General features: G+C 37.0%; 5 protein-coding genes and 1 long non-coding RNA gene across 9 annotated transcripts in view; 1 reads left to right on the forward strand and 5 right to left on the reverse strand.

Moving 5' to 3' along the window:
• Window positions 1–4981, reverse strand: part of LOC111448500 (DNA repair protein RAD16) — a 10703-nt gene extending 5722 nt beyond the window's left edge. The window contains exons 1-4 of one of the 3 annotated variants that reach the window (XR_002711441.1): window positions 2415–2640; window positions 2115–2305; window positions 1504–1572; window positions 94–1178 (exon numbers count right to left, since the gene is read on the reverse strand). Coding sequence is in view for 2 of the 3 variants with exons in the window: in XM_023088158.1 (XP_022943926.1) it covers window positions 94–1178; window positions 1504–1572; window positions 2115–2160 (1200 nt within the window). In the remaining variant the exon portion in view is untranslated. Of the gene's footprint in view, window positions 1–93; window positions 1179–1503; window positions 1573–2114; window positions 2306–2414; window positions 2641–4773 lie in introns of those variants that run through there. The other 2 variants (XM_023088158.1, XM_023088157.1) reach the window with 2 other exon arrangements.
• A 930-nt stretch (window positions 4982–5911) lies between these two features.
• On the reverse strand, window positions 5912–7870 carry LOC111448141 (probable membrane metalloprotease ARASP2, chloroplastic). The gene has a single exon (XM_023087585.1). It carries the CDS (start codon window positions 7645–7647, stop codon window positions 6298–6300), a length of 1350 nt encoding a protein of 449 aa, XP_022943353.1. The 5' UTR covers window positions 7648–7870; the 3' UTR covers window positions 5912–6297.
• A 296-nt stretch (window positions 7871–8166) lies between these two features.
• LOC111448368 (probable O-methyltransferase 3) lies at window positions 8167–9415 on the reverse strand. The gene is made up of 2 exons (XM_023087924.1): window positions 8645–9415; window positions 8167–8576 (listed from the first exon to the last, which is right to left on the reverse strand). Exons 1-2 carry the CDS (start codon window positions 9350–9352, stop codon window positions 8274–8276), a joined length of 1011 nt encoding a protein of 336 aa, XP_022943692.1. The 5' UTR covers window positions 9353–9415; the 3' UTR covers window positions 8167–8273.
• Window positions 9416–12301: 2886 nt separating this feature from the next.
• On the forward strand, window positions 12302–13655 carry LOC111448370. Its single transcript, XR_002711425.1, has 2 exons — window positions 12302–12512; window positions 13280–13655. It is a non-coding gene; the product is annotated as an uncharacterized LOC111448370 (long non-coding RNA).
• Window positions 13647–16099, reverse strand: LOC111448369 (autophagy-related protein 8c). 2 transcript variants are annotated; one of them, XM_023087926.1, is made up of 6 exons: window positions 15984–16099; window positions 15845–15896; window positions 15215–15270; window positions 15071–15123; window positions 14115–14233; window positions 13647–14012 (listed from the first exon to the last, which is right to left on the reverse strand). In XM_023087926.1, the coding sequence occupies exons 2-6, from the start codon at window positions 15879–15881 to the stop codon at window positions 13918–13920; spliced, it is 360 nt and encodes a 119-aa protein (XP_022943694.1). In that variant the 5' UTR covers window positions 15882–15896; window positions 15984–16099; the 3' UTR covers window positions 13647–13917. The 2 variants fall into 2 exon arrangements, with proteins under 2 accessions (XP_022943694.1, XP_022943693.1); XM_023087925.1 differs by having other exon boundaries at window positions 15845–15989.
• Window positions 16100–17550: 1451 nt separating this feature from the next.
• On the reverse strand, window positions 17551–24002 carry LOC111448367 (probable beta-1,3-galactosyltransferase 2). The gene is made up of 12 exons (XM_023087922.1): window positions 23656–24002; window positions 22450–22546; window positions 22304–22368; window positions 22019–22230; window positions 21882–21945; window positions 20769–20841; window positions 20392–20512; window positions 20080–20167; window positions 19875–20000; window positions 19672–19781; window positions 18809–18925; window positions 17551–17693 (listed from the first exon to the last, which is right to left on the reverse strand). Exons 1-12 carry the CDS (start codon window positions 23769–23771, stop codon window positions 17623–17625), a joined length of 1260 nt encoding a protein of 419 aa, XP_022943690.1. The 5' UTR covers window positions 23772–24002; the 3' UTR covers window positions 17551–17622.
• Between the last annotated feature and the right edge of the window lie 807 nt (window positions 24003–24809).

Consider the following 24809-nt stretch of genomic DNA (forward strand, 5'->3'; position numbering starts at 1 on the left):
AAAAAAAAAAAAAAAAAAAAAAAAAAAAAAAAAAAAAAAAAAAAAAAAATACAAACAACAAACAAAAAGAAACCAGATGTTTTAGAATCTCACCTCATCCAAAATGATACGGTCCCATATTACAGAATGCAATATTGATTTCCCACAAGGGTTTTCATCATTCTCATGCTGCCCCATTGTCTGTCCAAAAGTGCTTTTCTGGCTGCCACTATTATGAAAATTGTTGTTCTTATCTTTAGCAGATACTTCCCCTTTCGATATTTGTGGCTGAATAGGCCTTTTTCTTATTTGCTTAGCCTGCTTCTCTGTTTTGACAGCATCAGGACCACAAATGTACTTCAAGTGAATCTTCAAATTCTTCTTATAAAATAGTTTACTACAGTAAGGGCACCTATCCTTGGGAGGCATCAAATGTTTCCTGTATTCAGCCTCAACGACAGAGTATGTTGTTATAACAAAATCAAATTCAAATAAAGTCTCAAGACTCTGTGCTCGTTTTGGACCATGGAACACGTGCACCTTGTTACTTCCCTTTAATGTGAAACGATCAATCTCACTTACCCACTGGCTTACAGCAATCACGGGACATACCACAAGTGTTGCTTTGATCAAAGGGAAGTCCTTGGAAGAACTTGGGTATGGGGAGGGTCTCCTTAGTCCAGCTCCAGATAGTTCACGTTTAGCAAGTACCAGGGCAATTGCTTGGATGGTTTTTCCCATTCCCATTTCATCTGCAAGTATCCCACCTCTAACTGGAGAATCTTCCTGCTTCAGTGCCCAAGCTAGCCACTCTTTCTGATACCGTAGTAGGGGCATCGTAAGTGCAGAGGGTGTTTCAACAGCTTCAGTCAATACTTCATTTTGACTAGCCATATCAAAATCTTTTTCAATGTTTTCATCGATCCATCTCTCATGTTCTTCCGCCCAGACATCCCACAAAAGGATAGGTTTTTGCTTTTTCTTTCTTGAGTACTTGGTCTTTGGCTTCCCTATATCAACCACACCCTGGACGGGGATAACTTCTGGTGTCTGATTGTGTGGGTTTTCATCATTACCTACTTTTCTCCACACTTCCTGCTCGATGCTAGGCCCCTCCTCTTTAATACCTTTTCTCTTTTTCTTTGCTCTAGACTTCTTTGTTGAAGGCTCGCAAAAGTCCTCAGAACTCGAGGAAGGATCTGCCCAGTTAAAAGTGTCAACTCGTGATTTAACGTCCAAAGCCATTTCCCAGTTATTTTCTTTGTTCATGACGAAATAACAAGTCAGGTAAACAAGTAAAACCTAAGGCATTGTAGGCAATGGTAACGTGAACAAAAGTATATTATTGAAGAGATTGTTAGAGGAAAGAGTTCGCTTAACTGAACAAACATGCACATACACCATTGAAACGAGAGAGAGAAAAATTGTAAAGAAATATTTGACACCAGACTGAACCAGCTTGAGACATATTTTCTTACCAGGATTACCGTAATTAAACATCTACAGCGCAAAAAAGCACAATACCTTCACTTTCACTGTCAGAATAAAGAGACGACACGTCAATTTCATCAGAAGCATCACCATCTGCGTTTCCTGCTCCAATAACATAACAATTTAACCACACAGCTATTTCACAATTCATCGATCTTCCCCCCCAAAAACAGTGGGAAGAAGAGGAAACAAAGAACGCAGAACACAGACTGTGCAGAGTTCGTGTATTTCTAGCCCGAAAAACGCATGACATCTCAATAGAACTTCCTCCGCCACAACAGTATCAAAAAAACCAAAACATTTTTTTGAAAACCACGCTGAACGCAATCTTAAATCCTACCGTGCCGCAATGGAGTTAAAATCATCGCCATACTTCCTTGTTTGGCGACGATCGCTTATTTCCAGTTCAAGAAGTTCACAACGTCTGGACAGAACTTCCACCGGCACAGAACTATCAAATAACTCAAGCACTTCATTTCAAAAACACGCCAAACGTAATCTTAAATCCTATAAGGCCACAATGGACTAATTACAGCAATACCTCGTCGTTTTCTAGCCAATTGAACATTAGGTTTTCGATAAACACAATTCTTTATAAATACACAGCATGCGAGAAATAAAGAGGCGCAAAATCGAAGCCGTACCTTGGATCAAAATATTGGAGGTCGGTTTACGAGGACGAAGCTTCATCGGAACCACGAAACGCTGCGATTCTCTTCTCTTCTATTCTCCGGTTCGGAGGATGACGCACGCTTGATCAGCCGGAAGAAGACGAAGAAGAAGAAGAAGAAGTAGGCGTAGAAGCGACAGCGCAGCTTTGCAGTGAAAAAACGACCTGCAGCGAAAGCAAAGTACGGAGAACAAAATAAAAATGGGGAATGAGTGATGCGTTGAAGTTGAATGACTGTGATATGATCGGCGGGAAAGGGGGTGGTTATAATTACTGTGATTGCGGGCGCGAAAACCCATGATATGAGTTGCGGGGACCACCCAAACGCTGCGTTTCACGTTCATTCCCAGAAGACGCCTAAAACAACCCCAACAAGCTATTATGGTAAATGTTTGTATTCTTATTTACTTCGGCGGCTCGGCCACTTCCACGTGACTTACGTCACGTGAAATATTTGATGTTGGAATAATTTATTTTATTTAAAAAAAGTGAAATAATTAATTACCAACTTTTTCTCCTAAATCCCTCCTTCCCTCCTTTTAGAGGTTCGAGAGTAAGAAATTTGGGAAGGAAAACTCAACGAGGACAAGTGGATCTGGGTCGTTACAAATGGTATCAGAATCAGACACTGAACGATGTGCCAGCCTTCTTACTGTTCTCCGAAGGGGGTAGACACGAGGTGGTGTGCCAGTAAGAACGCTGGCCCCAAAAGGGGTAGATTTGAGAGCGGTCCCACATCGATTGGAGGAAGGAAAGAGTCCTCTCTGAGTCGTTACAAATGGTATCAGAGCCAAACACCAGACGATGTGTCAACCTTCTCGCTGTTCCCCGAAGGGGGTAGACACGAGGCGGTGTGCCAGTGCTGAACTCAAAAGGGGTGAATTTGGAGGCGGTCCCAAGTCGATTGGAAGAAGGAAAGAGTGCCAGCGAGAATGCTGAACTCCGAAGGGGGTGGATTGTGATGTCCCACATTGATTGAGGAGGAGAACGACCCACCATTTATATAAGGGTGTAGAAACCTTCCCTAGCACGCTTTTAAAGCCCACCATCCATTTATTATTGTTTAGCTTAATCACTATTTTTTTTTATACTAAAAAGTTAAAGAATTATAATTTAACTTTAAAAATGAACGTGTAATAGTTTATAATTTAATTTGGACAAATGTTGTTTTTTTTTTTTTTTTTTTCCTTAAATTTTGAATGAATGTTGTTTTGATTTTGCCTAGAAGGTCTTAGACCCATGAAGATAGTTGTTCTAACTTGTATAAGTTAGTTAAAAGGAACAATAAATATTTACTTAAACGAACAAATCACTTTTATTTTGAAACTGGAAGCAACTTTCACAACAAAGAGACTAAACCAGAAGCTTTTATTGAAAACAATCCAATGAAAATAAGAACATCATCAGCCAAAGGGCATGATGACCACTACAAAGTGAAGCATTTGAAGTTTCAATAGGGGAACTCTTCCAAGAACAGCAAAATGTTCTCTCTGCTCTGCTATACGATCACACTGCTGCAGGAGGAGCGACCAGACCGGGCGAATTGCCCCTGCTGATCTTGCTCTCCCGGGTCATTGACGCCACGACAAGGCCACGATAGCACATGGCTTGAACTCAAGAGCAGCAGCATAAATGAGAAAGCAGGCAAATGGCTACAAGAAATTATGCAAATCCCAAGTCCAAACTAGCCATTCTGTTTATCTTTGGTTTGAAAAAGAAAAGAAGTCTAGAAAAAGTTGTTTGTCTCATGAAATATGAATATTGGCATCGTTCTTAGACCATCTTTTTTGCCAGAAGAAAGGAATGCCTCATGTTGAGCTACTCTACCTGCACTCATGGACAATAATTAGCCAATGTACTGTACAAGCAACTATTTGGAGTCCATATATATATATATACACACACACATATATATATAACAATGATCTAAATGAAAGAAATCATGTTTTGATTTCTAAACTTTGGTTCTTATTTATCTCAATCCTTAAATTCGACACAAAATTGCTTGGCTCAATGCTCTTTTAATTTGTACTTTGACAGAAATCTTCTACACGAATTGAAGAAAACCAAATGATACAGACATCTTAAGCAGCAACGAATCAGATAATTGTTTCCGAACAGCCAAAAGGAAGAAGATAAAATTCCATTTACAGCAGAACAAATTGTTGAACTGAGAAGGATTAAAAGTAGCTAAACATCAGAGATCGGAGCAATAAAATCTCAGTCCAAAATCCACACACCTTTGGACATCGTATCTTAGTCAAGATTAGGGCATTTGGCTCCCGAGGATGGATTCAAGTGGAGTTTATATGCATTTTTATAGGAAAAGACTCGAAGAAAGCTAATTATTAGGTTCAAATGATGAAATCTCCAAACAGATCAATCCGAAACAAGATCTTAATTCCATACGATATGAACACTTTAATTTCCTGAGCCAAACCATCGTGATCTTCCTTTCCACTTTAAGAACAAAATAAATAATTGAATGAGGAACAAAAGAACTAGATTCAAGCAGTAGATGCGAGGATTTCAGCATTCAAACAGGATATCTTAAAAAATCATATCAAATGTACTAGCATTTTCAGATACTTCGATCTTATTTAATAGAGCAAAAAAGGGAAGATCGAAAATACCTCATTGTGGCGAGAAGAAGAAGAAGAAGAAAGGATCAGTGAATTTTTTCTCCTGAAACTTGTTTGGATGGATCTAAATAAAGGGGGAATGGGGTCTGAGGTTCAGTGAACCTGGTCGTGGTCTGTGACTGTACGGCCACAATAGCCTACGTCCGATGGGAATGTTCTTCGGTGGGTGTATTTTTTAAGCTATTCCCCATACATCTTAGGCCTATTTTAATTTTTTAAAAAAAGAATTGGAATCTTTTAATTGTCTCAAAAACAAATTTTAATATTTTGTCCAACAAATCAATTAATTTTAAAAATTATTCAACACGTGAAAAGTTTATTTTATATTTTTAAAATTTAGAGATTAATAGAAAAGAAATTAAATTTTAATTAATTTCTTAAAATATAATATTAGGTACTAAACTTGTAATTTAATTAAATTATTTTCTTAATGTAAAGATATTGTTTTTGTAACGTCCCTAAAATAGTCGCAGAATTTTATAATAAATGCCCTTAAAATAAAGTCATGCAATTTCATATTTAATTTTAAAATAAAAAGATATAAATAACATAATTTTTAAACCTGAAGTAAAATGCAATGAAACACTTATCACTACTATTCAATGTGATCTACTACCCTATCATGGTCTTTTCAGCATTTATCGTCATCCGTACACGAAAATTTTACCACAGAGCCAAACACCAGGTGATGTGCCAGCGAGGAGGCTGAACTTTGAAGGAGTGGACACCAGGTAGCGTATTAGCAAGGACATTGGGCCCCGAAGGGAGAGGATTGAAGGGCTCCACATCGATTGGAGAGGGGAACGAGTGCCAACGAGGACGCTCGACCCCAAAGGGAGAAGGGATGAATTGTGAGATCCCACGTCGATGTTGAGGATTATTGAGAATGAGTCCCACATTGGTTAATTTAGTGTAAGATCGTGGGTTTATAAGCGAAGAATACTCTATTGGTATGAGGCCTTTTGGGAAGCACAAAGCAAAGTCATGATAGCTTATACTCAAAGTGGACAATATCATACTATCGTGGACAATATCATACTCAAAGTTGTGATTCCTAACCTGGTATCAGAGTCATGCCCTACTTAGCCATGTCAATAGAATCCTCAAATATCAAACATCGAACAAAGAATTGTGAACCTCGAAGGTGTAGTCAAAAGTGACTCATACGTTGATTCTCTTCGCCTGCAGCAGAAGAACATGGATTGAAGCAACATGAACTATGCACAAAAACAAGCTGTTTTGTATATTTGAGATGTTGATTTGAAGGGAGTACACAAAGCTGATAAGAACATGTGTTCCATTTTGATATAAATGATCTCTCTATATCTCCATCTCAGCTGAACCCAACCACCACATGAAAGCATTATGAGTATCAACAGAGTTTGCCCTGATACACCAACCGAAACCCTTCGTCGAGCATCGTCTAATCATAACAAGTCCTTCATAACTTCAAGGATTAACGTGTCTCGAATGATGAAGAACAACAGCCCAAGAAGTACAACGAGCATTGTCTAATCATAACAAGTCCTTTATAAATTCAAGGTTTAACGTGTCTCGGACAATGAGGAACATCCCAAGAAGTACAACAACCATGATCCCAGACGACATGATTCGCTGCTCGAGTTCTAGAGGCAACTTCCTCCCTCCCCTTGCAGCCTCAATGAGGATCAAAGCCAACGAGCCGCCATCCAAAGCAGGCAAGGGCAGAAGGTTTATAACAGCAAGGTTAATATTAAGCACAGCTGCAAATTGATAGAGCCCATCAATGTTGGACCTTGCAACTTCAGCACCAACAGCAATAATCGCCACAGGACCAGAAACCTTACTGGCTGACTGAGAGATATTCAGAACAGTTTGTTTCAAGCTATCAAGAACATTATATGACAGACCCAAAAATTCCTTCCTAGAATAGCTAAAAGCCTCCAAGAAATTCTTCGCTACAAGCTTTGAAATCTTTACATTAGGTGAAAGCTGAACCCCAATTCGCCCTGTTCCATCAAAACTCTCATCTGGAGTGACCCCAATTTCAAGATCCTGTTGCCCTCTTTCAACTTTGAGAAGAACAGTTCTATTGGGGCTTCTTTTAATTGCCTCAACAAGCTCAGAAACGGCTGTGGAACCCAATTTTGGCAGTTCATTTCCATTAACAGCAAGAATTACATCCCCTGGAAGCAGCCCATCTCGAGAAGCAGCCGAAAGGGTTCGAACCTCAGGCACAAGCACGCCGGGAAAGGGCTCTTGAACCGGCAAACCAACCGACGAGACTTGGATTAAGATGATTATGTATGCGAATATTATATTAGCAATAACACCAGCAGAAATCACTAATACTCTATCCAATATTGGTCTATTTTTAAGCAAATTTTCGTCATCCATTGGAATATCGCTATCAGGATCATTATCAGGAAAACCCACAAATCCACCAAGAGGAAAAGCCCTAATAGAGTATTCTACATTGTTTTTGTTGAATTTTGCAAGAACTGGACCAAAACCAATTGCAAATTTACTTACATGGATACCCTGTAGACAAGCGGCGAGGAAGTGGCCACTCTCGTGAACGACAATGATGGCCGTCAACACAGCCGCCGCCTCGAGTACCGACTGAGCACTTCCAATATCGATTCCGGCAAAAGCCCACAGCCTGAAATCGCCGCTCCTCCGACATGGGATTTTGCTCTTTTCCCAGAAGATATGGTGTCTGTTCTTGAAACTGAGCTCCGATGACGTTAAAGAATTACATAATGAAGAAGAAGATTGGGATTTAGAGAAGTGGGTTCTGTACTTAACTGAAAAATCTGAGAAGGGTGACCTCGAATTCGCAAATTTACTGAGAGAATAAGAAGAGGAAGAGAGATTTAATAGCATGATGTTTGAAAGGTCGGTGAGGGTTATCAGGATCGACGGAGATTTAGAGAGAAATAGAGGAAGGGGGAAGAATTGGAGAAGAAATAGGTTTCGGATAACACCTTTTTCAAATTTGTGGAGGGGAATTTAGAGAGATTCATGATATTTGAGAGGCCTCACTCGCCTGCCGGTTCGAACGTGCGATCCCAAAATTCAAAAAAATTAAAAACTAACAAGGAAAAAATAAAAAAAAAAAAGATTTGAATCCGAGCCTCTTTCTAAGTTGGTCCTAATTGTTGTTTAAATATGTAACAGACCAAGCTACCGCCAGCAAATCTTACGTTCTTTTCTCTGATCGATGTGAGACCCCACCAAATCCACATTCATTCGGGGCCCAACGAGGAAGCTATTCCTCAAAGGAGAGTAGACATGAGGTGGTGTGCCAGTAAAGGAGAAACACCCACATTGATTGGAGAAGAGAACGAAACATCTCTTATAAGGGTGTGAAAATCATTCTCTAACATATGCGTTTTAAGCGCGAAAGCGAAAGAGGACAAGGGTTTTTTATTCTTGAAATGCATACTACAAGTTCTATGAACCCATAACAACAAGAAGCATAACTAAGCAGTAAATAAGAACACTTTGAGTTAAGGGTACACCTCAATAAGTGACCTTAAACCCAACTTAGAAACTATGGTGTAATCACTGAAACCTGCTTCCATAAACAGATTCTTCCATTCTTTCTCATTTCTCTCCTTGCCGTTTAGATTGACCATCATCAATACATCAAAGAACAGTTGAGTTTCAGTGGAATCCCTGTCTTCTACTTCGTTTACCAACACCATGTCTATGATGATCAATTTTCCACCTTCAGCTCTGCTTGGAATTGCATCTTTACACTTCTTCAATATCTTAATGCTTTGTTCATCATCCCAATTGTGTAACACCCACTGATTATCAAAATCCATTAATAACTTAGTGTTAAAACGAATCTAATTTGTTAATATAAGAACATTACCTTGAGCATAACAGCATTTGCGGGAGGGATTTTTGATTCAAGCATGTCTCCTCCAATAAAGCTCAAGTTTCTTACATTTGGTTGTAGGTTGGAAACCACTTGTGGGAGATCAAATACAGAGCAAGTGATGTGCGGGAAGGCCTCTGCAATAGCGTTGGCCATAACGCCTGTGCCACCACCAACATCAACCAATGACTTCAACCCTTCAAACACACCGCTACACTTCTCAATCACTATTTTACCAATCATTTCAGAATCGCAAGCCATTGTCTGTTGAAACAAATTGGCAAGACTTGGCTCCTGAGCAGCATACTCCCATACGGGCTTCCCGTTTGCCATTTCAAAGACACTGGGGTTGTGGTCATCCTCTGACCTACAAAGCCAACCGCTTAAAGCTCCCAAAGAAGCTATTGTAGTTTTATCCAAACTCAGAAACAAGAAGGGTGTGATTTGGAAAGTGGTGTGAGTGTGTGTGTCGGTGTGGCGGAGGAGAAGGCGAGAGGATGGCGTGAGGCTGTATCTCACGTCTTCTTGCTCGTCCGCATCAAAGAAGCCAGAATGGACGAGGAGGCGCATGAGGCGGCCAAGGTGTTGAGCCTTTGAAGGTTGAATATGAAGCGCCGCCACTAAATCAGAGAGGCTCATGGGTTGGGCGTGGCTATGGATAGCATCCGGTATGCCCAATTCAACAGCACATTTAAGAGACATGGAGTTGAAAATTTTCAAAACATGGTTCCAAACATGTGCTTGAGATTGAAGCAACTCATCCAGCTTCCCTTCCATCTAGATTTGGTTAATTATGTGTGGTAAGGTTCAGATATGAGGTCAGGCAACCTCGGAACCTCTATTTATGCAGAATCATCCTCCTATTTTCATATTTAAACTCTAACTAATGGTAAATTGTCATAAATTTTTTTATTTAATTTAGTAATTAAATTCATTCCAAATATATGAATATTAATTTTCTGGTTTAATTTATAACCATTTTAATTAATATCTTATTTATTTTAGTTATAAATCCTCATTTAGTAAATGTTTTTTTATTAATATTCTACCTGAATTATATGTGTACAAAGGGTGTGTCTAGAAGGTTGTTGATATCGGAACTTGATATCAAAGTTTGAGAAAGTTTGATGTGTCACATTGTATTTCTTGAGTGACACATGGGTGAGTATTTGTAATGTGACAGTGAGGCATTCCCTTGTAACAGTTTGATTATTAGTAATTGGTTGCTACCGGTAGATGTAGGGGAACTTCTTCTCTCCGAACCACGTAAATATCTTAGTGTCTCTTTGTGTAATTTCGTTCATTGGTGTTGTGAGTACATTTGTTCCGCTTTCGGCGCACAACAATCAATTGATCTAATCTCTCTAGTCTATAATTGTAAATGATTAAGAAATCTTTCAACCCATAATGCTATTTTTTTTATATCAAATTATGCATGCTACTTGTCACAATCGCACTTTTGATGGCAGCGGACTTGCGATTGTGCGGCATTCACTTTCCAACGACAAGTGAGCTAAGCTAATTCGTTCTTGCGTTGCCTACGACCAAACGACGTATGCTCGAGCCTCTGGCCTTGGTTTTAAGGGAAGGTTTTAGAAAACGAAGGTAGAGAGAGATTTTCGAAAGAAAGATTTTTTAAAGAGACGTTATATAAGCAAGTAAGAGAGAAATAACAACGGCTCACAGTGTATAAGTAGGGAGAAGCAGACAACTAATCGTATCCCCTATAGTACATTCTGAGACATTTCATGTCTGGTACGCCTAGACATGATATTTCTGAAACGTCATGCTTCTTAAAAATAGAAAAGTAAAACACTGAAATATGAAAAGATGTAAAGAGTTTGGCTGAAACGTCGTACTTCTTAGAAATACAAAAGTAAAACACTTAAATATGAAAAGACATGATTTGGCTTGTCATGAGCAATACACCTTGAACGAGCATGACCGTGACACTACTCTCTTAAATGTTAGTTAGATTACAAATATAAATACGGTTATTAGTTTTCAAATTAAAAGTTTAATTCCTCGTCTAATTACCTTGAAACAGGTGAAAGAAGAGCAAAATTTTGAGGCGAGATATTGACGCGGCTCAATCATAAAACACACAGCTAAACCATTAATAATTTCTCAAAAATGCATCCTTTTTCTCTTAATCATGTCTTTCAAATTGAGACGAGTCAATACCTTCATCCAATTTCAAAACTCATCTTCAGCCGTAAACCTCTTCATTTCATCCACGCGCCACCCTTCCTCTCGAACGCGCCGCCACTTCTCCCTCCTACAACACAACTATTAAATTTTGCGGACTCATAATTAAATTTAGTTCTTTTTTTTCCCTTTTATAAGCAAGACTTGAAAACACTTCCCTCAAAAACTGTTTGACAATTATTATGTATTCTTTTAATTAAATATATATTTTATTTTCTGGAATTACATTTTCTAAATTTTAGAAGAAAATAAAATATATATTATCACTTTATCAATAACAAACTTAATTTAATAAATAAGATATCAATTATCATTCTAACCATAAATGATTTCGATTATACAATATATTTTTATCGAATCAAATTTTATTTATACTTTAATTAAACAGTCTAAATCTATAACGTTTCGGGTTCGGGTGATGTGGGTTAGGGGAGTGGGATGGACAGCCTAGATTTCACAATAATTATGGGTGTATCTAATTTCTCGAATACTAAGTTGGAAAATTAAGCAACTTAGATGACCAAAACACACCAACTTCAACTCCAACGCCCAACGCCTTCCTCCACGTACTCAACATCTATATCAACCATATCAATCTTTTAAATTATAAATTGAAAATATTATTAACCTCTTTATCATGTTTAAACTTTAAAAATATTATATAAATTCGTTTAAATTTTAATTTTATATTTAATAAATTTTTAAATATTTTATTCTTATAGGGTAGTTAATGGGTCTTGCATTGTAACCTTAATTGAATGGTTAGATATTCAAATTTTCACGTGACAAATATTAACAAAAAAAAAATAATAATAATTTTATATAATAAACTTCCACATATATTTCAAAGCAACATATATTTTAAAGCCAAATGAAAATTAAAGGTTAACAATTTTATTTATAATTATTTTGGCTTCAAAAATAATAATAATAAAATAAAATAAAATAACTCGAAGAAATAATAAATAAAATAGAGAAAGCTCAACCTATTCTAATCAAACCATTAAATATATAAAGGTCTAATTATATTTATAAATATTATAACATTAGTGCACCAGTCACATCATAATATAAGACCTAGTTTTGGTACATTAAAATAATTATTTTTAAATATTTTTATTTCACCCTTCATAAAATTATTTAATTCTAATTAGGTAACCCAACTAATTGTGCATCAAATATTAATATACCTTTTTATCTCTCTTTTTTATTATATTTTATATTTTGTTAAAGGTCAAAATCAAATTCAAATTCAAATTAAGAAATTTTTAATATTTAATTTAGATATGGTTGAATATTCACCTCTGGTTGAAATATATATAACAAAAATTTAAAAATTTATATTTGAATATCTAAATTTGAGTATAATAATTATTTGTAATCTTTTAATTTTTAAAATGCTTATTTTAGCGTGAGAATAAATGACTAATAAAATAGTAATATTTGGCACAGAAAGTAAGGCAGGCCGTGGAAGGTAGGTGTAAAGGAGTAGATACAGCTTGTAATTTGGAAACCGACTAAAGTCGACGACCCCACAACGCCATTACTGCCCGCTCAGTACACTCTTCATCTTCAAGCCTCTGTCTCTCTCTCTGTCAATCCTCATTCCTCTGGGCCCCGTATTACCAATCTCCTTCTCAACTTCAATTTCAAGGTATTTTTCACTCCCTCCGATCGATTCGAATCCAATCGCATCGCGGTTTCTTTCTCTGTTTTTGAATTCTATTTGCGCACGTTTCGTTCGTTGAGCTTCCTCCTTCTGATTTCTTCAGTTTGATTTGATTGTTGATTGTTGATTGTTCCTTGATTTTTGGTGGACGGTTCTGTCTTGTGAAAAGCTGTATGTATATCCGATTCGATCGTTGAATACGACGTTTGCACTGTAATTTGTTGTTTTTTGGTTGATTAATTTGAATCTGGTGTCTGTTTGGTTTGATTTTTCGATTCTGAAAGGGATTTTAGGGCTTTGCTGCTCAGTTGTTTGATTAATCAAGAAAATGATTTATATCTGTTTTGCTGCCAATGCTCTGATCATCTGATGAAAGTGACTTTGATCCACTGTGATTTCTTACAAAAGGATCTTCTCGACTTTTTATTTTTTTCCTTTTCTCAATGCTTTATGGCCAGATTCTTGTGGGACAGTACATGTTTGGTTTTGTCCAAAAAACAGTATCGAAATTTGGGTTCATATAATCTATAGTTAATTTGTGAGTTTATTTTTTTTGATGTTCATTGTTTGTGAAATGGTTTTACAATAATCTATAAGATTAACAAATACACATTCTAAGATACATGAATTTCATATAATGTAAGTTCAATTTCACAAATTCAATCACAAGTCAAACGCCTCAGTTATGTTACTTCTTCGCCAAGATTGTCTTTAGTTTTGTGTCATGCTCAATAATTTCTTGAAAATGATAGTTGAAAATGGGGAGCAAAGCACCAAGCTGGGCTGATCAGTGGGGTTCGGGAGATTATGGAGTCGAAGACGATGACAACACGGCGATGACGAAGAAAGGGAGCAGCAATGGCAATAGTAGCAAGAAGATGGCAGATGTAAAGGCAGCAGCCTCAGCTGGATTTGTGAAGGCCAAGTCTGCTGCAGCAGTTGGTGCTCAAAAAGTGAAATCTGGAACTTCAGTAGGCATCAAATGGGTCAAGAATCAGTACCAGAAAAAGGTCTCCAAATGACTCAATATGCTTGAATTCTCCCTTTTGAACACTTTTTTTTTTCTTTAACATAAATTGTAGTCTGGATATTTTTGTAGTTCTGTGAAAACAAACCCAATTTCCTGCATTTTGTCGATCGAACTAGACGAGCTTCAAACGACAATTTAGACACAAACTGTTATGAATTCCCATTATTTACAACATGACTTTTGAATAGCGCAAATAGGACTGGTTTTAGTTAGTTAAAATAAAACTATACAGAAAAGCTTTGCATTTGAAGGGATAACACAGAGACAACTGATGGGGGTGAGGAGAATATACAAGAAGAAGAGCAAATATGATCCTTTCTCCTTCCCATTTTATGTAGACCTTCCAAGTCTTGTTGTGTTTCAGCACGCCCCGAACGTGTTTTCCCCGCTGTAGGTCATATACAGGAAACCATCTTCATCCTTGTTTTCCTCGTAAATTGCAGACATCATAGCAGCTGCAGACCGACCGAACAAACGTTCAGAACCAGAAAAATGATAAATGTGAAGATTATGCACAAAATATGATAAGAACACATTCCCAAAGTACAAGTTCTCACCGGTAGGGGGCAAAATATTCTTCACAAAAATGAAGATGGCCTTCTCAGGGCTGAGCTTGATCCTCTTTCGGACCACGTACACGAACTGACCCACAGTTAAATCAGCAGGGACTAAATATCTGCAATCAATAAAGACAGTAACATAACTTTCCTATAGATAACATTAACGGTTTTCTGCACCGATAGCTCATCTAGTTATCAAATCCTTGCAACGCTTCTCGATATTATCCATTTTCAGGTTCAGAAACATCGCTTTTAGACCCTCAAACAGCATCGTTCTTCTACTACACAATCTATAGTCATCTTCGCTACTCGAAACAAAAATAGAGATCTATCAATCCACGTCCCCCACTAGCCCCCACTAGCCAACATTGTTTTGAACATATTGATATTCCATTCAATCTCAATGTGGTTACATTTGATTCCTTTGAACGTGATACGGAGATTAAAATAGCTAGAACATCGTTAACCCAAGAAAACGTTCAAAAGTACAAACAACAATATAATAACTTCATATTGACCTCCGACTCAATAAGACAAGCCATACAACACTTGAAAGACCTATTCTTTATGGATAACAAACCAAACTTCCATAGAAAAAATGAAGCAATACAAGGGCGTACAAGAAACAAGCCTCAGAAAAGCAAGAGTTCAATACTAACTACAAAAAGAACTCCGTTCCAAAACAACTAGATGAATGTCATAGTTACAAAATGGTCTAGTGACCAACGCTCGAGAAACACTAAACCTCGAAAAACATTCGCAATACTGAAAACATTCATACGTCACCATCAATCTAGAACACTATAAAGAACAGCATTTCAGCATTCACAAAATTCGCTCGTTTTACTTCCCATTTGAAAGATACTTATAGATTTGGAAAGCACATCAAAGTAACAAGTTAATCCTAAATAAAATCGAAACGTCAGCTAGTAAGAAAACGGAGAGCAACTTACTTTTTCTTATCAATTTCTGGAACATCACTCTTTTCAGCCCTTTCCACAATCACCTAAACCAGTTAACCGACAGACATTAAAACAAGTACGTATTACAAGAACACTCAAACAATTGCAAGCATTCATAAATTACAAATATCATACCGGAATTCTGTCAGGATACTTCTCTCGGATCCTAGCAGATTCAACCTGCCTTCTTTCTGGAATGTTCATAATGTCAATTCAAATTTCAAGTTAATTTCTTATCTTCTCTAGAGTTTATTCGAGAGTATGAATATCAGGCCAAGGTTATTTCCATTTGATCTGGTAGATTATAATAAACATTCTATAAAAAACTCCCTCATACAGCTTGATCAATTGTTTTAATCTTTTGTTGTTCATCATGAAACATAAGTATTTGGGTTTGAATCTCATCAATCAAATTAATATACAAACCCACATGTAATGGGAAGGGTTAAGAATATATATAAAACATTACGCCTCTCCTAATTATCAATGAAAGAGAACACAGATTGATACTACAGACCCACACCAGAACACAGATTGATCCTTACATAACCAAACATCCCGATCAGAACTCAACCATTCGGTGAATCCATAATTACAAGAAACAAAAGGATAAACCCAATCATTTCGACTATAGCGTATGAGGAATTAAATGAATCAAGCGATGAAATCGAACTGCGTGTTCAAAACTACGAAAAATCCCTCAAAAGATTTGACAGAAACCACAAAATACGACCCTCGATTTGCGTAAGAAAAGAAAAAACTAACCCAGGGGATGCTCCAACTTAAACGAGCTTTTTGCCATCGAATGAAAAGCCTCCTGCAGCCAAAAGATAATCAAAGGAATAAAGAAGGAGCACAGGGGTTTTCGAAATCGGCGTGGCAACGGAATCGAATTATTGAGTACCAAATGAAAAGACACCGAGAGACGCTCTGTGATGAATGAAATCAAGACAGAATGAGAAAAATCGTTTTCAAGTTGAATATATGCAATGAATATCTACCCAGCCCCGAACACCGATCCCAATCGCTATTCCCGTAGTCGTTTTAACCTCTTACTCGGGCCCTTCTGGAATCCCCGAGCTCTCGAAATGGACCTGCACAAACTTATCTCTTCAAATGGAGATTGCCCAGTTCATGTCTTATGGGCTCTGGTGTCGAGGTGGAAGCCATGTTCGGGTCGAGCCCAAAAAATTGGAGTTTTCGGATATTTGTAGGTTAAAAAACAATATTATGACAACTAAGATAATTTTTTAATTATTAACCTTCAAGTTTATTTATTTTGTTGTCAATTTTGAATAAATATTTTTTAAAATAGTTTTTAAAATCTTATGATATGATTTCCTAAATGACTAAAAATTTAAATGTTGCTTTAATAAAGATAAATACTATTAAAAAATAAAACAAAACAAAAAATCAAATTGTAACGGTTTAAGCCAGCCTTCCCTTAAGGTTTTTAAAATGCGTCTACTCATTCCTTTCTTCAATCGTGGGAACCCAATCCATCCATCTCCGTTTAGGGGCCAATGTCCTTGCTAACACATCCCCTTGTGTCCACCCCCTTTAGGGCTTATCCTCTTCACTGGAACACAGCTCGATATTTTGTTCTAATATCATTTGTAAGGACCTAAGTCTACTGTTAGCCGATATTGTCCTCTTTTAAACTTTCCATTTCGGACTTTCCATCAAAGTTTTTAAAATGCGTCTGCGTGTAATCTCTAAAAAAAAAATGTTTGGTTCTCCTCCCCAACCGATGGGTGGGATCTCACACAAATGATTGTGAAATATACTTTAATTTCTATATTCGAAAGCCAAAAGATTTAAATTAGATACTTCCAATTTTGTAACAATTTAATTTTCTTAATTAATAATTACATTTATTCCGATCTACTAGTTACAAATTTCATTAATCTTAACAAAATTTCCCTAATCCAAACATTAAATTAAAGTATTCTATATGGAATGAATTCGTTTTCAAAACCATTTCAAATGGATTCCAAATCCAAAAGTGAAACAGCTTTAAATCATATAGAAGCAATAAATTTGTCAACAACCTTCCAATGAAATGAAAGAACCTCCATTAATGGCGTGCCTAGAATCCTTAAGCCACACGTTACCCAAAAGAAAAAAAAAAAAAACATTATAAAACACAAAAAGAAACAAGAAAGAAAGTGTGTTAATTGAATTGAGCAACGAACAAACACACAGAGAGGGTGTTCCTTCCTGAGAGTAAAGAAAGATCGACATTAATGGCGATTGAACAGAACCAAACATCCCTTTACATTCTCCATTTTCTCCCTCTGCCCATCATTTATAAATGGCCTCATTCAATGCCTCCCCACATTTGTCTCTCTGCCCCCTTTGTTTCCCCTTCTTTAATTAATATTCCAACCTCCTTCCTGCTTTGGTTGTTTGAAGCTTTAATGCTTCTTCATTAATGCATCATCCACCCTTTTCTCTCCAACTTTTTGCTCTTTTTCTTTATTTCTGGATCTTCCCTCAAGCCTTCTTAACCACTTCCTCTGTTTTCTCTTTATAAGTTTTTTTCAATCTTTGTGTATCTCTTCAAAAAGGAACAGATTTTGTGGTTTGCAGGAGTTAAATCTTTTTCCAGCACCTGCAATTCGTTTCCAACTTATTGGGGTTTTGCATTTTAGTAAGTTTTTATGGTTTTTTTGTTGATTTCAACGAGATGTTGGTTCGGTTCAATGAGAAAGCAGTGCTCTGTTTCACTTGGGTTCTTCTTTTTTATTGAGCCGTGCCAATATCACGTGTTGTATCGTCCACAATCTAAGAGTCTTATTCATAAGAGAATATGTGTTTTTTTCTTAAACTATTGAAAGTGACGAGGAAAATGACTTCAATGTTCATATGTTCCACACGATTCGGTTTGTTTTTAGTTTGATAACATGAAGTTGGGTAGAGGAATTTTGAACTTATAACCTTTGGTTCGAAAGCATATGTCTTAACTAGATGAGGTATACTCAAGTGAACCATGCTCATCTTGACATGATTTTGTCTACTTTAGAAGGTTCAAAGTCTCCGGATCTTATTAGTGAGGTTGCTAATAAGTTGAAAGACAAAGATTCTCCTTGTTCTTCTGATTATAACTTCTTGTTCGGGAGTATATGTCTTAACTAGATAAGCTATACTCAAGTCAACCATGCTCATCTCGTCGTGATTTTGTCTATTTTAGAAGGTTTAAAGACAGATACTCCCTCAAATTCTACTCGATTCTAACATGTTGTCTTGTTTTCTCTTCTATTTCCTGTTTTTATGTTTCAGTTTCTGCTCCAAAATTAGGTTCTAGTAATGCTTTAAACTGTATGAACACCATTTTTGTCTTTCAGCAGGCAAAGCAGAACTACACAAGAACATAAACTACTATTTACTACTATGGAGGGAATTTCCTTTTCATACCCAAGTTGATCTGTTTCCAAGGGTTTCTTGAGAAGAATCTACTGGAATATTGCTCTTAAAAGTATGCATTTATTATCATGTTCTTCAGGACAATGGGGAGCGCTAATAACTTACACATTGCCTCTCATAGCCACAAAGAATTTTGCTATGTTAAATCTCTATCAATCTATTAGGTATGTGAAATCTGTGTGTATTCGTACAAGATTAGCATGCTTCTATTGCAGAAAACAGCGTGAACAAACAAATTCATGATCAGTGTGGAAGAAGTCGAAGCAGTATCTCAGAAAGTGGCATTCCATAGTACATTCTCACCTTCTCCGCACCGTCGATGGACTTCCTTAATCCTATCGGCAGATCTGCAAATGCCGCTGCAACTCCAATCGAACGAAGCAACGCAAATGTTCCCCGCCTGAGCCTTCCACTCGCAATCTGCACCAGAAAACAATTTGCAAATCAACAGGGCAGGTAGAATTCTATTCGATTCTAATTATGATTCCACGCCGAAAAACACAAGGGATTGGAAGAAGCTGGGGGCCGATAAACACTGGATTTGACTTCTGAACCAATCTCAAATTCGTCTTCCATGGATAAATCCTAGCTTTTTTTCTTACCTCCAAAAATAAGCATTAAAAAAATGGCTAAATTAATAAAAATAAATTTTTTAAAAGTTTTAATAATATCTTAAAAGTCCCAAAATTACTTTGAAAAAATAATAAATAAAAAATACTCTTACCAAAAAAAAACTATTAATATGACTTTTTAAAATCTTCAAAAACACATTTAAATTTTTTTAAAAAATTTATAAATACAATTATGGTTATTACTATATTTTAAAAATACTCATAAACTTTAAAAATAAACGTTAAGCTTGGAGATAAGCTATGAAATGTTAGCGGACCGTTCTAGTCTATATATTAACATAAAATTTCAATAATGTTTTTTAGACGTAGCACCAACATCAAAGATATTTTTGAACCGTTTAAAATGTTGAACTAAAATTTAAGGATATTTTTGAAATACTATTAAAAAGTTTTAAGGATATTTTTGAACATTATTAAAAAATAAATAGTATTTTTGAAACAAAATACTTAGACTTTAATTTAAAGGTATTAGTGAAAGTTTATGAATAACTTTGAGACAGAGAACAAAATTTATGAATATTTTTATTAATTTACCAGGTGGAGTGCCACAGCAGAGTCTCCGATCATCAATATGTTCGACATTGAGACCGATAACCCATGAACCCAATGAGACGTCCTCGTTAGCATACTTGTGTAAAACATGCCTGACAGAGATAACATATAATTAATTAACAAACATTTGTGCAAATCTATAGTCTCACAATGAAAGACCATATAAGTGTTTGTCTGAAGCTCACTGGTTCATTGAAATGTAAGCACCCAAATCATTCGATATTGCATATAGTTGTCCTGTCGCATGTCGGAAATACTTGTTTCCACCTTCTCCAAACTTCCAATGTTCCGGCTCATGGTACCTCACTCCTCTGCATCACCATCATGTTCCATCCAGTTTCAGCTCAATATTGACTGCAAAAATGGAAGGGGAAGCTGAAAATGCCTCACCTTTGCGAAAGGACGGGGCCAGATTTCATGCATCCGATGTATACTCGTGGCTTGGATCGATGTCTGGCTAGTGTCTCGCCAAGCGTTCCTGTGCCAAAGGGTAGAAAGTGTTGGAGGATGAAAGTCCCACGTCGGGTAATTTAGGGAATGATCATGGATTTATAATCAAGGAATACTATCTCCATTGATATGAGGCCTTTTGGGGAAGCCCAAAGCAAAGCCACGAGAGCTTAGGCTCAAAATCGTGTTCATCTAACCGAAAAAACATGAAATTTCAATTTGATGCTACAAGTGGCCTCTGAATTAGCATACCGATGTTTACATGAACATCATCATCAACTTTGACGTAGAAGTCTGCATCCCATAGAGAAAAGGCTGTGACGAAGTATATCTTGGTTTTGGCGGATAATTCAAGGTAGCCTTCAACATGATCCTGTTCATAAAGGAGGTAAACAGTGTTGGATGAAGAAAGTCCCACGTCGGCCAATTTAAGGAATGATCATGGGTTTATAATCAAGGAATACTCTCTTCATTAGTACGAGCCCTTTTGGGGAAGCCCAAAGCAAAACCATGAGAACTTAACGCTCAAAGTAGACAATATCATACCATTGTGGAGAGTCGTGATTGTCAAACAAACAGCGGCTTTCTATGAATTCAAGAAACAATGGAAGATGGGTATAAAGTATTACCAGCCTAAGGAAATCTCCATGCTTTTTATCTTCTGCTTCAATAGCTCTGTCAAGAATGCCTCCTGGTGTAGCACTGTATAAGAATGAAAGCCATTTGAAGGAAAATAGGTATTAGCCACTCAAAGGCGTAGTGTTCTTGTTTAGATAAGATTGCTACCCATTTGACTCAAATGAGCTGTGAATCAAATTTGAGTAAATTTCCGATCGTTTTGGCTTGTTACGTATTGCCGTCAGTCTCATGATTTAGAGAGAGGTTTCCACACCCTTATAAAGAAGGTTTCCTTCTCGTTTCCAACTGTGGGATCTCACAATCCACTCCCCTGGGGGCCAGCGTTCTCACTGGCACATCGCCTAGTGTCTTATACCATTTGTAACAGCCCAAACTCACCGCTAGCAAATATTGTCCGTTTTGGCTCGTTACGTATCACTACCAGCCTCACAATTTTCAAACGCATCTGTTAGGGAGAGGTTTCCACAACTTTATAAGAAGTGGTTTGTTTCCCTCTTCAATTGATCTTGGATCTCACAATCCACCCCCTTGGAGGCCAGCATCCTTGCTGGTACACTGCCTGGTGTCTGGCTTTGATACCATTGGCAAATATTGTCCGTTTTGGCCTAATACGTATCACCGCAGCCTCACGATTTTAAAACACGTCTATTAGGGAGAGGTTTCCACACATTTATAAAGAATGCTTTGTTCCCCTCTCCAACCAATGTGAGATCTCACAATCCACTCCTTTTGAGGGCCAACGTCCTCATTGGAACACCACAAAGTGTCTGACTCTAATACCATTTGTAACAATCACGGCTTTAAAACGACAAGATCTCAGCCTAACTCAAATAGTAATAACATCAAGTATTCACAAGCCTTGGCTTCCATTAAAAGCAACCAAGCAGCAGTTTAAGTAACCAAATGCTCACTAACTTAGAGCCCATAGACAACTACAGCAGCATATACTTGTCAGAAGCTCCATCATTTTCAGAACAAGAACACTCAGATCTAGTAATTTTCTTAAGAAGATGGCAAAGTTCCCCAAAAAACTAAGCATTATTCAACGCCACCTAATTCCAACCTAACATTTAAGGGCATACGAAGAGGTATAAGAAAGCAACCTATGGCCAATGGCAAAGCGAATAATGATACCCTTTTCTTCCTCCAACTTCTTCCTTTTTTCACCTAAACAATAGAACAGATTAATACAAAGATCAGCCAAAACTAATGAACAATCATGAACGAATCCAATCCAAACCTTGAGGCATCCAGGTAGCACGAACAGAATCTCTTCTTTTTCTGCTGCTAAATGCAGTATTGATTCCTATAACCATTAAATACTTTCTTCTCCCAGTTGTATCAGTTTGCTTTGAATCTTGTGATAAAGGTGAGCTGCTTTGGATTGATTCTTGAACTGCCTTGGTTGCTGCTAACTCCATCTCTAAATTGGATATCGATTTATCTAATGTGCTGCATTTAAGCGCCATGTAAGTAAGGTATAGCTATTGTAAAACTATCCCCCACACACCATTAGAGGACTTACTGTATGGCGTTGTGTGTGTTAAAAACCTTGCCAAAGATGTCTTTTGATGAAAAATTGAGTTCATTCTGCGGAGGAGGAGGAGGAGGAGAGAATTTTAAGGCAGGTTCGTTATGGTGTTGAAGCAAGAGAAATCTGGAGATGCTTACTGTTTTTAGATCACAGCCCCTTGATACTAACTTCAATTCTTGGGCTTCTATGGACCTCGATCGAGCCATGTCTTTGTGTTCAGGAATAGTCCACATCCTGCAACAAATTTCATTGTGGTGATAACCATCTTCAAGTTCCAAAGAAAATTGATCGAACCCATCGCTAGCAGATATTGTTTGTTTTTGCCCGTTATGTATCGTTGTCAACCTCACGGTTTTAAAATGCGTCTACTAAGGAGAGGTTTCCACAATCTTATAAGAATGTTTCGTTCCCCTCTCTAACCGATGTGGGATCTCATACTCCACTCCATTGAGGCCTAGCGTCCTCGCTAACACACTGCTCAGTGTCTGACTCCGACACCATTTATAACAACTTAAGCCCACCGCTAGTAAATATGGCCCGCTTTGGTCTGTTACTTATCGCCATCAGTCTCCCGGTTCTTAAAACACGTCTATTAGGGAGAGGTTTTCACACCCTTATAAGGAATGTTTCGTTCCCTCTCCAATCAATGTGCGATCTCGCAATCCACCCCATTGAGGGCCCAACATACTCGCTGACACACTGGCGAGTGTCTTGCTCTAATACCATTTATAACCGTCCAAGCCTACTGCTAGCAGATATTGTCCGTGTTGTCCCATTACATATCGTCACCAGTCTCGTTATTTTTAAAACATGTCTGCTAGAGACAGGTTACCAGAAATGTTTCATTCCACTCTCTAATCAACGTGGGATCTCGGAAAGTTACATCTATCTCAATGCTTCAAAATGAAAAGTGAATATAGAATAGAATTCACCGCAGAATTAGAAGTGCTGGAAATTCTGTGGTGATATCAACCGCAGTCTAGCAAGTTGTTCATATATGGGAAGAGTATTGATAAATGCAATTGCTGGTAATACTAATTCCAAATCAATTGAATCAAAAAAAGAACAAGAAAAAGGAAGCAAACATGAGACCCACCAAACTCCCCATTCATTATTAGGAGAGAGAGAGAGAGAGAGAGAGAAGAAAAGAACAAGAAGAAAACAAAATCACAGAACACGCGTCCTTTTGGATCATCTGGGCAAACCAACAAACGTGGTGAAAAGAACACAATATTCCCAAACATCAGCAGAATAGTTTAAGAATCGCAGAATTGAAAAGTAAGCAGGAAATCGAGAAACAAACAAGAAACCCATTTGAGAGAGTAATAATCTGAGTTCGAAACCTGTTGGTGAAGAGCATTCCAGAGCAAAAGCTAGCCAAGCAAAGGAAGAGTGTCCATTTCCGGGATACGAGAGTTCTTGAAGAGTGATGATGATTCGCCTTGCTTTTCCCACACATTTTAGCTATCTATCTCGCAACCATGAGTACCCGAATCGAGCCAAACACCAAAAAGGGCCAAAATGGTTAAAGGAATTCGAAACAGAGGTAGAGAAGAAGGGTTTAGAGTGAAGAGTGAGAGTAATAGAAATTGTTCTTCTTCTCTCTCTAACACTGCATTTGCAGAATATGGATCGCGACTTTACAGAGAAGGCAAGTAGAATTGAACAGAGGACAGGTGAGAGATAATAAGACCGACATCGCGTCATCTTTCTCCACACTCTCAAATTACCAATCTACCCTCGTAACGAAATGGAACACCTTCATTTGGACAAATTCAATTATATTCCTAAAATTTCCTTTTTTATTTATAAACTCTTAAATTTTATCTAATAATAATTTTTATTGAAAAACTTATTAAAGTTGAAGCGTACGAATCTCGGGTTGAGAAAATTTTAAGATTTTATGCTACCCGAATTACGCTCAATTTAACAATACATTAATGAGTTAAACTTTAATTTATTAGTGTTTATACGTTGACGCAGTATAACAATCAATATGATTGGACTAATTGCCCGTAAACTCCATAAAAAATTGAAGGGTTGAGTCGGGTAATTATCTATATATAAAAAAAAAATATTTTTAATAGGTCAAAAGAGTAAAAGTTGAAAGTGTACCACTTACTTTCTTAGGACAAAAAGTTGATAGGCAATGGAAAAATGTGCCCAAATCGGAATTTTTGTTCACTGTTTTCCATTTGTTCCTTTTAATCTTTCGAGCCAATATTCCTTAAAGCATTAAAGTGAGGAATTTTCTTTATAATTTTTCAAATATTAAATTAGGATGTTATTGTCATTTTCTATTATTATATTGTTGACGGTAAAGAAAATTAAATTTTAATTTTAATATTTTACCCTAGCTTAATAATTTGAAATTTTGAGTTTGATTTAATGCATAAAAGCGTGAAAATTAGAATAAAATTGCAACTTAATTGGATAAATTCATAAACAATTTTCTTACGAATGATAATTTTCCAGTTATGCCCCTGACACTTATATC

The sequence above is a fragment of the Cucurbita moschata genome, unplaced genomic scaffold (assembly GCF_002738365.1).
Source record: "Cucurbita moschata cultivar Rifu unplaced genomic scaffold, Cmos_1.0 Cmo_Scf00010, whole genome shotgun sequence".
Classification (NCBI taxonomy): Eukaryota; Viridiplantae; Streptophyta; class Magnoliopsida; order Cucurbitales; family Cucurbitaceae; genus Cucurbita; species Cucurbita moschata.

Excerpts from the sequence above, each read along its gene's own strand:
- LOC111448369 (XM_023087926.1), bottom strand. The coding sequence starts at position 15,881 with ATGGCAAAAAGCTCGTTTAAGTTGGAGCATCCCCTGG. Across the intron at positions 14,234-15,070 it reads CCAGAAATTGATAAGAAAAA|ATATTTAGTCCCTGCTGATT; the intron begins GTAAGTTGCTCT and ends TATTGATTGCAG. Across the intron at positions 14,013-14,114 it reads GAATATTTTGCCCCCTACCG|CTGCTATGATGTCTGCAATT; the intron begins GTGAGAACTTGT and ends GTCGGTCTGCAG.
- LOC111448141 (XM_023087585.1), bottom strand. The coding sequence starts at position 7,647 with ATGCTATTAAATCTCTCTTCCTCTTCTTATTCTCTCAGTAAATTTGCG.
- LOC111448367 (XM_023087922.1), bottom strand. The coding sequence starts at position 23,771 with ATGTGTGGGAAAAGCAAGGCGAATCATCATCACTCTTCAAGAACTCTC. Across the intron at positions 20,842-21,881 it reads CGCTTTGCCATTGGCCATAG|TGCTACACCAGGAGGCATTC; the intron begins GTTGCTTTCTTA and ends ATTCTTATACAG. Across the intron at positions 19,782-19,874 it reads GCTTACATTTCAATGAACCA|GCATGTTTTACACAAGTATG; the intron begins GTGAGCTTCAGA and ends TATCTCTGTCAG.
- LOC111448368 (XM_023087924.1), bottom strand. The coding sequence starts at position 9,352 with ATGTCTCTTAAATGTGCTGTTGAATTGGGCATACCGGATGCTATCCAT. Across the intron at positions 8,577-8,644 it reads CAAATGCTGTTATGCTCAAG|TGGGTGTTACACAATTGGGA; the intron begins GTAATGTTCTTA and ends TTTGATAATCAG.